At 39.0% G+C, this 15687-nt stretch overlaps 1 protein-coding gene across 5 annotated transcripts; it reads right to left on the bottom strand.

The window, feature by feature from the left end:
- Nucleotides 1-5133: 5133 nt before the first annotated feature.
- casp7 (caspase 7, apoptosis-related cysteine peptidase) lies at nt 5134-15609 on the bottom strand. Of its 5 annotated transcripts, none has more exons than XM_082544803.1 (7): nt 15491-15609; nt 14985-15106; nt 11505-11656; nt 11286-11414; nt 9185-9360; nt 8788-8926; nt 5134-8641 (listed from the first exon to the last, which is right to left on the bottom strand). In XM_082544803.1, exons 2-7 carry the CDS (start codon nt 15098-15100, stop codon nt 8415-8417), a joined length of 939 nt encoding a protein of 312 aa, XP_082400929.1. In that variant the 5' UTR covers nt 15101-15106; nt 15491-15609; the 3' UTR covers nt 5134-8414. The 5 variants fall into 5 exon arrangements, with proteins under 5 accessions (XP_082400929.1, XP_082400928.1, XP_082400930.1 ...); XM_082544802.1 differs by having other exon boundaries at nt 8788-8986; nt 11505-11653; nt 15491-15593; XM_082544804.1 differs by having other exon boundaries at nt 11505-11653; nt 15491-15592.
- Nucleotides 15610-15687: the final 78 nt, after the last annotated feature.

The following is a 15687-nucleotide window of genomic DNA, read 5'->3' as shown; positions in this document are numbered from 1 at the left end:
TACAGACAGCTAAGAGAAGCAGCGCCCTGACCCGATTTGAGAAAAGCCTGACACTTTTTAAATAGAAAGCAGCAGAAAAAAATAAATAATGGCCTGTGATTGTTGCAGTGACAGTCTTGGAAACATTTTAATGCATCCATCCATCCATCCATCTGCTCCCGCTTGTCCTTTTCAGGGTCGCGGGGGAACGCTGGAGCCTATCCCAGCTGTCATAGGGAGACATTTTAATGCATTAATGCAAAACATAAGGAATTCCCCACAATCTGTCCATCTAGCTCTGTCATTGAATAAAAAATTGATTATTGGGATTATTGGATTTCCTGATAATTACCCCATCAACAACATGATAAACAATTTATCTATGTAATCAAAAAATAAAAACTTAATGGGACTTATGTCAACATATAATCTTCATAATAACTTGTTTGCTGACTGGATGAAATGTGCACAAAGCAGCTGTCACTATGTAATCAATAACATAATGCTTATGTGACTCAGATTATCATCCTAACACCCAGTATGATTTATTGGACTAGTTAACGAAATAGAAGTTTTACTCTGCTGCAGTCCAGGGAACCACATGTACACTTAATATACAGAGCCATCATCAGTTTGTTTTGTTTACAGAAAGCTCAAATAAATGTAGTTTTTATGAAAATTTGTTGCTATGATTAAACTATAAGAATTTGAGTTGGTGGATGAATGGATGGGCTGGAGCCAATCCCAGCTGCCATAGGGCACGAGCCATTTGTACCTGGCATGAAGGTCCTGGGTCATGGCAAGAATTTTTTAAACAGGTATTAACAGGATGAATTGAATTTTTTCTGGCAGCAGGCACTCATGTGTGCACTTGATATATAAATAATTAGGCACTGTCCATGTTTCAAAAACTTCACAAACTACTTCAAATGTGCATGTGGGTCACAAGTACTCTCACACATGCATCAAGGCCAGTGTCAGGCTGGTATTAATAGAGCTCCTAGGGGCTTCATGTTTAGTAGGACATGGAATAACTCTTCAGAAAATCTGACAGTTCAGCTGTCTTTTTGACCATCTTTGCCAGAAAACTTCTTGTGTTCAAAGTTTTTAAGGCACTAGTACAGTAGAGGCAGTAGGTGACATATATTAACCCAAGCCTCCCCTTCTTTGACAAGAAAGCATTTACATCAGTTGGGGGGGGGGGGGCAATAAGAGCCCTTGTGGTTGTGCTGCCTCTGGTTAGTGAGGTTTTAGTAGCACTTCTGTAAGTACTGTACTTCTGTATTAGCAAAGTTGGTGGGAAAGGCACAGCTGACGTAGGGCGCGTCCACTTTTCAAGAAGACTTTTCAATGACTTTGATTCATTTCATGGTGTTTGGACCTCTTTTACCTGGAGTTCTTGAACTCTTTCTTTGAATTTTCTTCATATTTTCTGCCTGTATGTATTTCAGAAAATGCTTTTGAAACATCAGCAGCACCTGCAGTGGCAAAGAGAGGCATAGCGGCCAGTAACTGGCAGCCATGCAGGTGGAAATAACAGTATGTCTATTGTTCTCTTTAACTTTTAAGTGTTTGGGTCTCAGTAAAAAGAATACAATACAAATACTGATTGACATCTGGGATTAGTTTATAATTTTGTTTGCATTTGTTGCTATTTATCTGCACTAGTGGACTGCTTTCATATGCTGAACCCACCTGAACTTGGTCAGTAGTGTAGTTTAAAAAAATGAAAATAGGAAGAATTTGATTTTGTATATATAATCAAAAAACAGCAATTTTCATCCAAACCATTTGTATCATCATGCCAAATACCAAACAACAACCTAACAACTTCTGAACAGAAGTCTTGACAAAGGACAACTCTGGAGGAGATTAACAGCCACCATGGATCATTTCATGCTTTCACAAAGGCTGTACAGTGATCACCTCTAATACTCATAACCCACATACAGACTGGCCGGGCAAACTTCCAAGTTCCCTCCCAGAGACCTTTCCACAGAGGCTCGGAAAGTTCATCTACTCGAAGTTGGAAAGCATTATCAAATCTCCCTTCTTTAGGAAAAATAAACAAAGAATACATACGCAACAGTCAGACCCCCAACCACCCCTCTCAGCCAAAACAGGAAGCTGATCCAAGAAGCTGTGCTGTAAAGTTTGATGGACCAGTCTATATTAATTTCTCAAGCTATACACAATATCCTTAAAGCTAATTTTAATAGTTAGGAATCAGCCTACCAAGGCCTCTGACTTTGAGTGTCATCTCATCTAAAAGCACTCAACGACTCAGCAGCTCCCTCTGCAAGTAATGGGCTTACAAGAGAGTCAGCCCAGGCAGGCACCAGAGACTCACCAAAGGCCACTTCTTCCAGGTATTGTTCCAGGGCAGGGACCTGGTGTCCCTATTAATGGCAAGGTTTCTGGGTTGTTTATGTATTTATAGAGCTGTTATGAATCATTCTTGCTTTTGGCTCCTCACACAGGACAAGATTGCCTTGGGAGACCCTTCCCGAGGCGAGGTGCCCCTGCTAGCTAACCTCCTGCTGTCAACTGGGGAAGCAAATGGTGCAATTCATGGAGAGGTGCACTTAGATTAGAAATTTAGAATTAAAAATCATTTTAAAAATATTAGATTAGGTATTTGATTAATACATTGACAGTTTAGTTTTCAGCACAAAGATATTTGCAAGTGAAACATTTTAACAATGTTTTGTTTAATAATGTTTTTCTTCTTCACACCAAAAATAAATAAACAACTAAATAAATCCTCATTCTAGTGTCTTTTCTTTGATGTCACACTATGTTATGAACTTTTGAACTGGCCTCCTTTTCTTGCACAAACATTTATCACTGTGACCGATTTAGTGCCTGGCATGCCTGAAAACAAAGCTCTGCCTACAGTTTGATTTCTATCCAAGACATTTCACTACACTTGTTCTTGAAATTGTAATCTGCTCAGGTGTTAAATCCTTGGCCACTTTAACTTCAGATAAAGACTAGAACAGGAAAGGATCAAATAAACAAGAGACAGGATGACGCAAAGTGAATTGTAGATGGCCCGAGGCCACAGAGGAGCTAGAAACTGGTCAACATCACTGCTGAGGAAAGTAATATTCAGGTAGACATAAAGTAAAGAGCCCAGCTTGTGCCATTGAATTTCAATGTATATCTCTCTCACTGGCATTAAATAGCATTATCATATGTTCTTTGATATATCTTTAACAGGATCTAGAAACAGTCACATTTTCTGAGGTAACAGCTTGCTTCAAAACCTCTTTGTGTGAGGTATATATTACTCACATGTGACACAATAGGTACCTACAGTACAATATTTTAACAGAGTAGAGTGCCCAGACATACCAAACATATTTTGGGGGAAATACCGAAAGGGGAGAATACCCTGAAAATCAAGTTGTGGTGTTTACCAGTACCTTGAGCCACTTTATTTACTGCACAGCCTGTTTTTCCTTACTGAAAACAAATGGAGCATTTCCTGGTGCAGTGGAATGACAAATCGATTCTTAGTTGACTAACAAGATCCAGTGTTTAGATTAAACCTCAAAGCAGAAACCTCTGGTTAGAACTTTGATTGACAGATATTAAAAACACCTCTTTAGCTTTTCATTACTTCTTTAATCTCTTTCTTTTGTGTGAAATTGGAATTTCTAAGACACTGAAACTGGCTGATCCAGACCTGACTGAAATGGATGACTTCAAGATTAAACAGCTTCTAAGTCTTACATCAGTCTATTGTTGTTCATCAGATCTTACGATCCTGTCACTGAAAAGATGTTGCAAGCTATGAGTTTACCCAGAAATAAGAAAAGATAAGATAAACCTTTATTAGTCCCACACGTGGGAAATTTTTGGTCACGGCAGAAAGTACACGAACAGTGAAAAATTAAGAGAAAGAAGAGAAAAACAATAGAATAGAATGAGATAAACATGTGCCATTGCACATCAAGGAGAAAGGGAGGCAGTTACAAATGTGTATGGGATGTGTGTGTGTGTGTCTGTCTGCACATCTGTGGGCCTCTGCAGACACCATGTTGTAGAGTCTGACAGCAGTGGGGAGGAAAGGCCTGCGAAATCTCTCCGTCCCACATCGTGGGTGCTGCAGCCTGCCACTGAAAGAGCTGCTCAGTGCTGTCACAGTCTCCTGGACGGGGTGGGAGATGTTCTCCAGCAGGGATGACAGCTTAGTCACCATTCTCCTGTCACTCCCCACCTCCACTGGGTCCAGAGGGCATCCTAGAACAGAGCTGGCCCATCGGATCAGCCTGTTCAATCTCATTCTGTCCCCTGCAGAGATGCTGCCGCCCCAGCAGACCACACTGTAAAAAATGTCAGAGGCCACCACAGAGTCATAGAAGGTCTTTAGGAGTGGGCCGTTCACTCCAAACGACCTAAGCCTCCACAGCAGGTACAGCCTGCTCTGTCCTTTCCTGTCCCCAACCCCCGGGCTATGGACTAGTACCAGTAGTGAGTCGTTTGCTTTGTTTACTTTGTTGATACAGCACCGCAGCCCTGATTACAAGCAAGTCTATGTTAGTATGAAGTAATTTTTAAAGCATTTCTGTTTTAGATTTACTGCACATGTTGTTTACCATCATTCACGTGTATGCATACCAGAGCTTACATATCTTTAGAGTTAAATAAGCTTTGGTATGTATAACCAGTATGTGATGTAATAGGATTATTGAAACAACAATTAAACAATTAGTGCAACAATTTATCGAAACATGCAAACATACATGGTAAAATTAAGTAGGCAAAGGAAAAGTGGAAGTTTGTTCAACTCTAATAAGCTTGAAAGTCAATATTTGAAACACCTTGATTTTTCAATAAAGCCTCAACTTTCTTAAGCAAGCTTTCTTATGCTCTCATTATTTCTTCAGCTGCTCTAAAGGAATCATTATCCAGGTTTCCTGAAGGACGTTCAGAGGTCTTCTTAGGGTCTTAGCTGTCTTTTTTTCCGTTCTCTATCAAGATGATCCCACATTGGTTCAATAACTTTCACATCCAGGCTCTGGGGAGGCCAATCCATGACTGATAGTGTTCCATTGTGTGTTTTTCTATCCAGGTATGGTTTTACTGCATTTACAGTTTAAATGATTTTTATTTTATTTTTAGGTTTGAATGATTAATACATCAGTGTTAAGAGTTTATTTTCATTTTTATTGCAGATTTTAGTTCATGGACTAAACACACACATGCAAACCTGAAAATAGTAGAAAAAAAAATCACCCGAGTTGTCTTACAGAAAATATGATATTAGTAGTTCATCCGCTTTTTAACCAACTGTTTTCATAATTCAAAGAGATGTTCCAGCATAGATTGACTTACGGTAAAAATCTCATTATAGGATGCCACAGGCATGATGTTATCAGTAAGGTGATTCAGATCTTTGGCTTGGTTGAAATGAGCAAAGTGAACAACTATTATCACAACATAAGTCATGCTTCCTAGCGGGAAATACAAAAGCTCCAAAAATGAGCCCCTCCTTCTCTGTGCTTTTCACAGCTTATACAGTAAACCCATTCAGTGAGCCAGATTAGACTTTGCTAGGGCACTGCTGGTCTGCAGGTCTTATGGTTTGACATTCACGACCTAAAAAAAAAAATTTATGTTTTTAAGATGACAATGAGAGAAATGTTTTTAAAAACTTTAATATCCATTCTGATCCTGGAATGTTTTTACCAATACAAGTACAAATTTTAAGTGAGCACTGAGTGAAACACATGGAAACATTTAAAAATACCCAGTGACTTCATAATATGTTTGTATGTATGTAAGCACCATCCTACCAAAAAACAATGTTTTCAATGGGGTCTGTTTACAAATGTGCAAGACAAATGATACAGACTTCACTACATTATAAAGTGTGTAAGTTTAATACAATGAACTGTTTACATGAGCATTTCTTTATTTTGAAGTTGTTTAAATAATGTATTGCCCCAAATAAAAAAGAAATAAATCATGAATTCAGTCATTCATTTTCCCAAATCTTTTCAAATATATTCCTGAGGACAACAGCATTTAAAACCTGAAAGCATTTAAAATTTCTACCCCTAAACACATTTTCCCCCTTTTTCAACTCCATTCCACAATAAGCGGAGCAAAAACTCCTTTTGGCACAGGTTAGGCACTACATCGCTCATCACAGATCCATGTGTTGAGAAGATTTAACACTTGTGGGTACAATGGACACGGATGGGGAATACCATCCTGATTAAAAAAAAAATAATAATAAAATATATTTATTTAATTAAAAAAGCATAAAAAAGCTAAAACAAAATGAAACCAACTGCTGAACTTCCCCCTCTAAGGTACTGAGACATGCAGTTATATGAATTATGGTAAAAACCTTTTAGAAAAAGCGAGATTGTGGACATGTGGCGTGTGTATGTTCAGAATGTCAGTAATAGCTGCCTTTGTAATTAAAAACACTCAATAACACATTATCTGCAGAAACAAACTTTGTTTAAGTTGAAACAAATTAATTAATTCATTAAATTGTTTAGAAATTTGTCTGTACCATCCATCCATTCTCTGCCGCCTATCAGAGTTCAGATTGCAGGGGTAGCATTCTAAGCAGAAAACCCAGGCTTCCCTCATCCCACCACCTCTTCCAGCTCATCTGGGAGACACGAAGTTGTTCCCAAACCAGCCAAGAGATGTAATCTCCCCAGAGTCCTGGGTTTGCCCCGGGCAACTGGTTCCTTGCTATATGAAGAGGTGGTGGCTCTACTCCACCTATCTTTAAGGGCAGGAATGCAGAGCGACCCGTAGAGCGACCTATCACTTCACACTCGACCCCTCAAGTGTGAAGTGATGGGAATGAGAATCAGCCCCTCTAAGTCAGAGGCCATGCTTTTAAATGGTACAGAGCCCACTTCAGGTCTGGGACAAGTTAATACCCTAACTGGGGGAGTTTAGGGTCTTTGGTGTCTTGGTCATGAGCTCTTGTGGTGGTTATATGTCCTAATTGCATAAGGAAAGCATAGCAACAGTTTAAAAAAATGAATAAAAGAGATTTGGTATGAGACTGATAGTTTACTACTGTGTAGTGTATAAGCAGAGAACATAAATGTATTCAGTAAAATGATTTGGCATTTGTGCTTAAGGCACATAGTCTTAACCTGAGTTCAAGTTAAGACTATGATATTTACAAATTTACAACACAGCTTTGGACATTCTTTTGTCTATCTAGTGTTATAATCATACAGCATTTATTTCATTCTTTAGTAAAAATATTGAAGAAGAACTCTAAAGATAACAAGCAGAATCCATTACAGTTTTTTGACTGCATAATGGTGCATAGATTAACTTATTTGAGTTTAAAGAAGTGAAGCCTTCAACATTACATTGAGAACAGTGGTAAAATGGTCCTTGTTTTTAATAGGGCGGACTCTATGCTATGCACTTGACCCAAAACCTCACTGAACTAATCATTACACAGCAAACAATCACATCTTCCTAACCACTATGGATATGAAATTAACATGACATTTACCCACTTCGTGGACATTAAAGAACCTGAGGATACCAGCTTTCTGCTACAAACTAAAACTTGCTAGGAAGGCTGAGACAAGAAGCCTTTGGCAAGAGGGTTGACATGTTTCTGATCTGTTTGTCTTTTCTTTTGTCTCTTTTTCTGACAATTGACAGTAGAAACTTTAAAATACAGATAGCTGAAAATGATCTAAGTCATGTTAAAAGGCATTTTTCTCTTTAACAATTCATTGCACAGGGTCTGTAATGAAGGCAGGTCCCTCAACACTCCTACAGCAATCAAAGTTCTAGTAATCACTCATTTCAGTTTCCTACTGAAGATTTCTATAAACTGCCTAATGAATCTTAAAAGGGGCTTAATTTAGTTTTTCAAATCATATTAGATCAGTCAAAATGACAAGATGTCTTTCCACTGGGAGTCGTATAATACCAAAAGCCAACTTTTGCCCATCCTTGCTTGCCCGTGTTCATAGGGTTCAGTCCCTTCAAACATCTACTGCAAATGCTGGAAATGGTGTGACGTATAGACGATTCTATAAACCCACAAAACCTGGCAGCAAATTTTCTGGGCTGGTAGAATAACATGGATATTTCACAACGCCTGTCAACGAAGATCAGATCAAATGTGACACCATTATTCTGAAGAAATGGAAGAATGTGAAGAAGAGGAAGAAGTTTCACTATCAACACATGAACGCCGTGTGCCACTGTAATGTTTTTGTTTCTCATGTAGTGCTTTTCGGCCCCAAGTCCACATGCAAAATGTCATATGTGCATGAAATATGAAGCGTCCTGCCAGGCCTGAATCATCCCTGAATGCTTTGACTGCTTAATCAGTACCTGAAACAGTCTAGTCTAGTCAGTCTAGTTAGTCAGTCGGTCAGTCTGTGTCACCATTACAGTACAGTCAGGTGGATCGGCAGTCAGTTGAAATACAGTTCTTTTGTCAGCATAGAGACCACACAGGGAATCTGCTTCTTCTCACTGAAGCGGTGGTCTTCAGACCAGGACTCAAAGCTGGTGGCCACCATGTAATTGACCCGTGTCAGGATCTGCATTATCTCCAGCTGTTTTCCAAACTCGTTCAGGACGTTGCAGAGCGCCTGTACAAACCAGGAGCCACGCCCAGGATTCCTCCATGAGTAATATCCTGGAAAATAAGCATCATTAGTGAGCAATGAAACTAGAAATCAGTCAAACTAAACTCTTCAGGAAATGCTTCTCCACTTATATATATACCAATTGTATTTTACTGTAAGGAAAAATATATTGTTTAAACTGGGATTTCAGGTTTACCTGGTACAGTGGAGTAGGCAAAGAGGAAATCAGCCTCTACGGGGATCTTATGTCTTGGATTTGCATCTGTCTCCAGGGCATCATTTGGTGGACCTGAATCTGTCTGTATACCATCATCAAATTCTGAACCCCTACAAGCCTGGTGAAGTAAATGAAATGACATTTCATTGTGATCCTGAGTAGTTTTCTCATCGATGACCTGGTGAAGCAATTCAAAATTAACTGTTTTTAAAAGCTGAGATAAGCCAAATTCACCTATTTCCACAGCAAAGAACTGTTCAAACTGCCCATTTGGGTGAAAAGTAGCAAATAGAAGTTCACACAAATCTGTAACTTAACACTGCTATTGTTACAATAAAAGACTTTAGTCACACAATCAAGTATGAACCATGCACACCTGGATGAAGAAGAGTTTTGGCTTTCCCACTAAGCTTTTGCACTTGTCCCCCCTGAACAGCGAGGTCATCGTTTTGATGGGCATGGCTCCGTCTGTGCCGTAGATCATTCCTTCCTCGCCGTGGCTCAGCAGGATGCAGGCGAAACACGAGCTGTCACTGTGGTCTTCTTCCGAGGCTGAACCACACACACAAACAAACAAACACTGAACTCCTAGCTCGACTCAGGCCTTGTTAAACCTGTCTAGATCAATGAATAAAGTCAGTCCCTAATAGTTACGTCTGAAGTTTATTTAGCGTGAATTTGAGATTTCAGCTAAGTTATATATTTAACTGATAAAGAATGATTTATAATGCAGCCCATCAAAATATTTAATATGCCAGTGAGCCCTTTGTTATAAGAAGAAATTTATCAGCATCACTGACATGACAGGTTCATATAGTCTTATGATCATAAAACCTGGTTATTGGACTTCCAGTTACTTTGATTAGAGACACATCTGGCTAAATTTAGTAGTAGGATGTGTTACTTTTATACCAGTGGTGGTTGTTAAGAAACAAGAATTATTAATTTAAACTTGCACATCTTGGTCATTTTACAACAGGGATGTCTAACATAAGGCAGAATCAGGCCAAGGAAGACTTTAATCCAGGCCACTGGATGGTAGGACTGTGCGATATGACCAAAAATCTCATATCCCAATATAAGACATTTATCGTCCTGACAACGATATATATCAGAAAAATGTTACATTTTCTGTAAATTATGTGAATCTCAGGCAACTCAGCTTACGTGAAGTGTTTTCAGCTGGGTGTCGTGTAACTGGAGTCGAGTGTTTTGACCAATGCATGAAACTATACATTTTTAGGCATTTTCTTTATGAGTATTTATTACACGGCGTGCTGCTGAGAAAAGCCTGTTTTAACGTTTAAGTCCAAGGTTTATTTTGAGCACCTGACATAAACGTTCTCCGTACTCTTTCACATGATTCTAGCATAGGAGGTAGAAGAGCCTTGTTTGAGTGTGAGGTGGGGACTGGTTTCCTGTATAATTTGCATAGTACAGTTTTCTGGTCCGTGTCAGACTTTTCATAACCAAACCATGTCCATGCAACAGAGGTGGCCCCTCGTTTAAAAATAAGTTCCTCACTTTGTTTTGACAGGTCCTTTAGTTTGTCATCATTTCAGTTTATTTTGAAAAATCTCAACAGGATCTTCAGCTTTATTGTGAAAGGTTTATGTGGAAAATAAACAAAGGATGGTGGCGCCACACGTTGCTAATGACAACGCGTAAAAATAGTGGCTTGTCCATCCGTAGTGTGGTTATTTTAAATATAAGAGAAAGTGAGAACTTTAGGAAATTAATAAAACCACTACAGTGACCATCAAAACGATGAAAAAATATTGCCGTAAACGGTTTATTTTGCGACACCACAAAACAAACGATAGCGTAAAATGAAACGATAGACATTTTCATATCGTCATCCGATATCATTATATTGAACAGCTCTACTGGATGGCTTTGAAAAATGTGAAGGAGAGCACAAGTTTTGTACTTTTTACAGGTTTTCCTACTGATAGAGATCTCCCTATCACCATTCATATTTCACTTAAGTAAGTAAATAATAGATTTCTGTAATTTTACACATTTGCTTCTTACAATTTAAGACTCATACTGACACATTTCTTTCATCTACTAAAGCAGCATTTCTTTGTCATGTTGAAAAACATACACGCAATGTTGAACTTGTGCTCATTTTTCTAATATAAAAATATCTAAGTGACTAAATGTGTAGTTAAATATCTGTACAATGACAGAGAAGGAAGTTTCATTTCGCGGGCCCACAAAATATCAAAGAGGGTGTATATGACCAAAGGCCTCCCTGTTTTACACATTAGAAGGCACCAGATTACTAGTATATAACTATATGTAACTAAATAATACCCTTTGTGCTGCTAACCCTTCCGTCAACTACAGTGGCTTACAAAAGAAAATATGTGCCTACATTTGGATCTAAATATTAAATATGAAACACCATCACAACAAAAAGAAAAATGTAAAAAAAAAAAGAAAAGTCTCGTTATCTATATGACATGACTTACCCTCTCGGAGAAGACGCTCCATCTTCTCACATGTCTGATCGTTGTAAAGAATGACATCAAAGCCCAGGTTCTTGAAGCACTTGTAAAGCTCGCCTGCGTCTCGATCCGTGCCGTTGCGTACATTCATCCCTGTCAAAAAAGAACGCTTACATTACAAACTCAATATGCAATAACACTGAGCCAAACTGAATTTATACGTTTGAGTAAGGTTTGCTATACCCGTCTTTTCATCAAAGTTTTTGTTATTGATGATGATGCACTTTCCCACTCGCCGGTGGCTCATCTTATACTGGAATGTTGGTGAAACAATTCTGTAATGGCTTTCAGAAGAGTAGTCCTGCTCCCGCGTCTGGCCATCCTTATTCTTCCTGCTTTTATACAATGACAATAAAAAAACAGTTATATTATATTGCACGGCTAAAACAGTTTGTCAAATTTCTCTCAGTTAAAATTTCCTGCAGCTGAGATGTCTATTTAAATACAAAAAAATACTACAAATGAATGATCCTTAAGTAAAATTTTCAAAACAAGTAACACACATTAAACTGAAAACAACACGAACTACTTACTTAGAAACCAAAGGGTACATACATTTCCAAATGAGGCATTAAAGTCACGGCCAAAGTTGGTTGCAGAAATCCAAAGGAAGATTTAAGGAGAAACTAGAACATTTTTGTTTAACGCAGATAATTGGAAAAAAAAAATCATAAAAACAGCAATCTATACTGAGCAAGAAGAAATCCTCCACGAGTGGTAATTCTCACACACCTGTCATATTTCCATTCTTTACAATATCCATCCAGATAGCTTAGCCAACAGTGACCCATTAGGGACTCACAAAATCAAGGCTTTTTCCAGAAGAGCCTAGTCAACAGCTTACTCAAGCATGGGAACAATGCACAGCAATGTGTACCAACAGTGTTGCGTACTCACTCACAGGCTGCCCAGCCATATTAGAAAAAAACAAACAAAAAAAACATGTGATCCAGAACTTTTTCTAGCCCCCTCCCACTTCCAAATTGTGCCAACTGTACCAAACAACTGCACGAGGCTGTGCAAAGAGCTGAGACCCTGGGCACTGCAGGTACAGCAGGAAGACAGTCGAGCGGAATAGGAGGCCGTTGCGTCTGTCTTACCTGGGTTCGTCATTAAGCGCTACGCCACTCTGCATCTGAAATGCGTTGCTTTCGTCTTGTGTCTTTTGTTCCCTCACAAAAAAACAAGTTTCTCCAAACCTGGAAGCGTAATTTTTGGTTGTGTGCTAGGATACTGACATGCTCTCTGTTCTGGATGGAGACCTGACTGGGGCGGCGCACTGTGAGGCCCCTGAGTCAGCAACCTCACCATCACACCAGTGCTTTCTAAAGGCCTATTCACACATGGCCCCTGTGCCTCGCTCTCCCTGCTGAGGTCAGACAGGGCAACAAGTAGCTCCTCTGCTGACAGGTACAGAATCTACCTGTATGGATTTTCATACTTGTTATCTACACTTGTGACAAAAGGCAACTAAATAAATAAGTAAATAAAGAAAATATTTCTTTCCAAGAAGATATTCCTTTGATGAACACCAAAGCACACTACAAATGATTAATAAATGAATGTGAATTTCATTAATAATTCCTTAATATAGTATTTTTTACATCTTCTATTGCTTGCTATCTTGATATTTTTGGGTAAGAATCTAAATTCCAGACGGAGCGCAGAGCCTTTTTGCTTGATTACCAGTGTCTGAGGGAAAACACAGCTGCCGTACTTTATACTTCTCCATTAAAAAGGTCCAGAGTGCCACCTTGTGAGTAAGACTGGAATAAACAGCTCTTTGTGTCAGTGATCAGTTTACAAAACAAATTTGCATATTGTTAAAAGGCCCACACTCCATAATATAATGAATGCACATTTTGAATGATTTTGGCCTCAGCTATGGTCTAATTTTGAGAAGCCACTTGAGGACTGACCCCTGTCCCTGAATTAGACTTAAGATTGATTTCATGTTCTGTGACCCATTGCCTTAATTGGGCTATTCAAAACCAGGTCGCTGTGTAAAATCAAGGGTATTTTTACAGTCTACTTTTTTAGGTTTTGATTAGCTGTGAAACCACAGTCACCTTCAGATACTGAATCCAGGATCTTACTGAGAGTGCTCGGCTGTGTGTGGTCCAAAAATAACTGTGTGGTTGTGGACACAAATCCTATGTGGAAGTGGTTTAATCACCACAATAGTTTTACTTGAGAAAATGAGCAAATACATGTCTGAGTAATTTAAATCAATACACTTTGGGTTTAATTTCTTTTCTAAATTAGAGAATAATAAAGCAAATTTCAACAGAAGACTACCATTGAAATAAAAAGACGAGCCACAAATTACTTGCAAACCAATTCTAATAGTATCTACAGGAATACTGAAGCAGTCAGAAACAGAGTTTTGTTATAACTTTTGTTATTCTATTCTGTAAAAACCTTCTTTTTAATTTTATGCAAAGTGCGAGCTTGCTTGCTATGTTTATGTGTTATGACGTGTGTACTGTAAGATCTGTGGGGCATATACAGATGTGGAAGAACCATGAAAAAAAAAGAAAAGAAAGTTTGCACATCCAACACAAACAAATCATAACAGGTGACAATATCACCAGAAAAATATAAGCAAATTAAAACAGACATAGATTATGCTACAGATGATAGGATGGTTTAAAAACTACACACTCACCAGCCACCTCATTAGGTACATCTGCTCAATTGCTTGTTATTGCAAACATCTAATCAACCGATCACATGGCAGGAACTCAGTGCATTTATGAATGTAGACATGGTCAAGATGATCTGCTAAAGTTCAAAACTGAGCATCAGAACGGGGAAGAAAGGTGACTTAAGTGACTAAATGTGGCATGGTTACTGGTAGCAGATGGGACGGTCCGAGTATTTCAACTACTGATCTACTGAGATCTTGTCACACGACAGTCTCTGGGGTTTAGAGAGGAAGGTCCAAAAAAAGAGAAACTATCCAGCGAGGTTAGATGAGGTCAGCCAGACTCCGTCAAGCTGATAACATTCGTAACAATCAATTTAGGTAGAAGAGCATCTCTCACCTTCACACTGGCTCACCAGCTTAACATTTCTTCAACACTACAGCCTATCTGAGGGATGTTAACCATCCCTTTATGCTTGCAGTATAACCTCCTGACGGCTTCTTGCAGCACAATTACGTGCTGTGTCACAAATCCAGATAATTTCAAACTGGTTTCTTGAACTTGAGATGATCCCCAAGATCTCAGTCCACCTTTGGGATGCGGCAGAGTGAGAGTCCCACTATGGATGTGCAGCCAACAAATCTCCTACACAGCTGTGTGATGCTGTCATGTCAATATGGACCAAAATCTCTGAGGGAGGTTTCAAGCACCTTTCCATAATTAAAGCACTTCTGAAGGGAAAAAAAGGTCCAATCCAGTACTAGTATGGTGTACCTAACAAAGTGTCCAGTACATGTACCTTATCTTGATACAACCACAGTAAATGAACACACACCTTGTAAATGAGTGAGGGAATAATAATGAAAGCAAAACCCACAGCTTAATACCTATATTATTACAGTACGTAGATTATTTGCGTTATACTGAGTTTATTTTTAGGGCCCAAACTTATGACCTTTTTTTCCCTCGAAGGTTAACTGGTTTTCATGTTTAGAAGCAATAAAAAGGAAGTCACCTCCCAAATAGCAGAAATCTCCCTTTGCGGTCAGGCTTGGCGTCTGTTTCGTCTGTCACCGGCCCATCTCCCCCACCCTCTCCAAGTTCAGAGGGTTCACCGGCGTATCCAGCCATCTTCTTCTAGCACACAAATCGAACATAACGTTATGGTTTACTTAACCTACTGCTTTCCTTACATTAGGTGTAAACTAACCACACGTTGGCGTTATTTTGAGACAAGTTTGCCTCACTTCCTTAATCTTCTTCAGTCCCACCTCAACGGTTTGAAAACGGACAGCTAGCAAAATTTAGACTGCTTTTATTAACACTTTGTCACATTGAGGCATTCAACTTGACTTGTTAGCTTCATGTCTGGTTAGCATGTAGCAGAAAAGCGACTTAGCTAAAAATACATAAATAAACTTTTCATTTTCTTTAAGTATACCTAAAGAGATTAATACACAGGAGTGAAGTTAAGCTGAATCGTACTGTGTTACGCGAACTTTGCTGTAGCACTAAAGTTACCTGACTTATTTTCGTTCTCCAAAGTGTCTCCTTCTGAGTTTCTGTCCCTTCTTCCTTGTGAAAGAAAGAGAAAGTACGGTTTGACTTCTCGCGACTGCGTAACTGCGTCACAGCACTGCGTCCCTCCTACCTGCACACTTGGCACACTTGTTTTCTGAAAGGAGAAAAACGACTAGTTGTTTGCAAATAATAATAAT

The sequence above is a fragment of the Aulonocara stuartgranti genome (assembly GCF_965226115.1).
Source record: "Aulonocara stuartgranti genome assembly, chromosome: 8".
NCBI classification, from domain to species: Eukaryota; Metazoa; Chordata; class Actinopteri; order Cichliformes; family Cichlidae; genus Aulonocara; species Aulonocara stuartgranti.
This window is presented reverse-complemented; position numbering and strand designations above follow the sequence as displayed.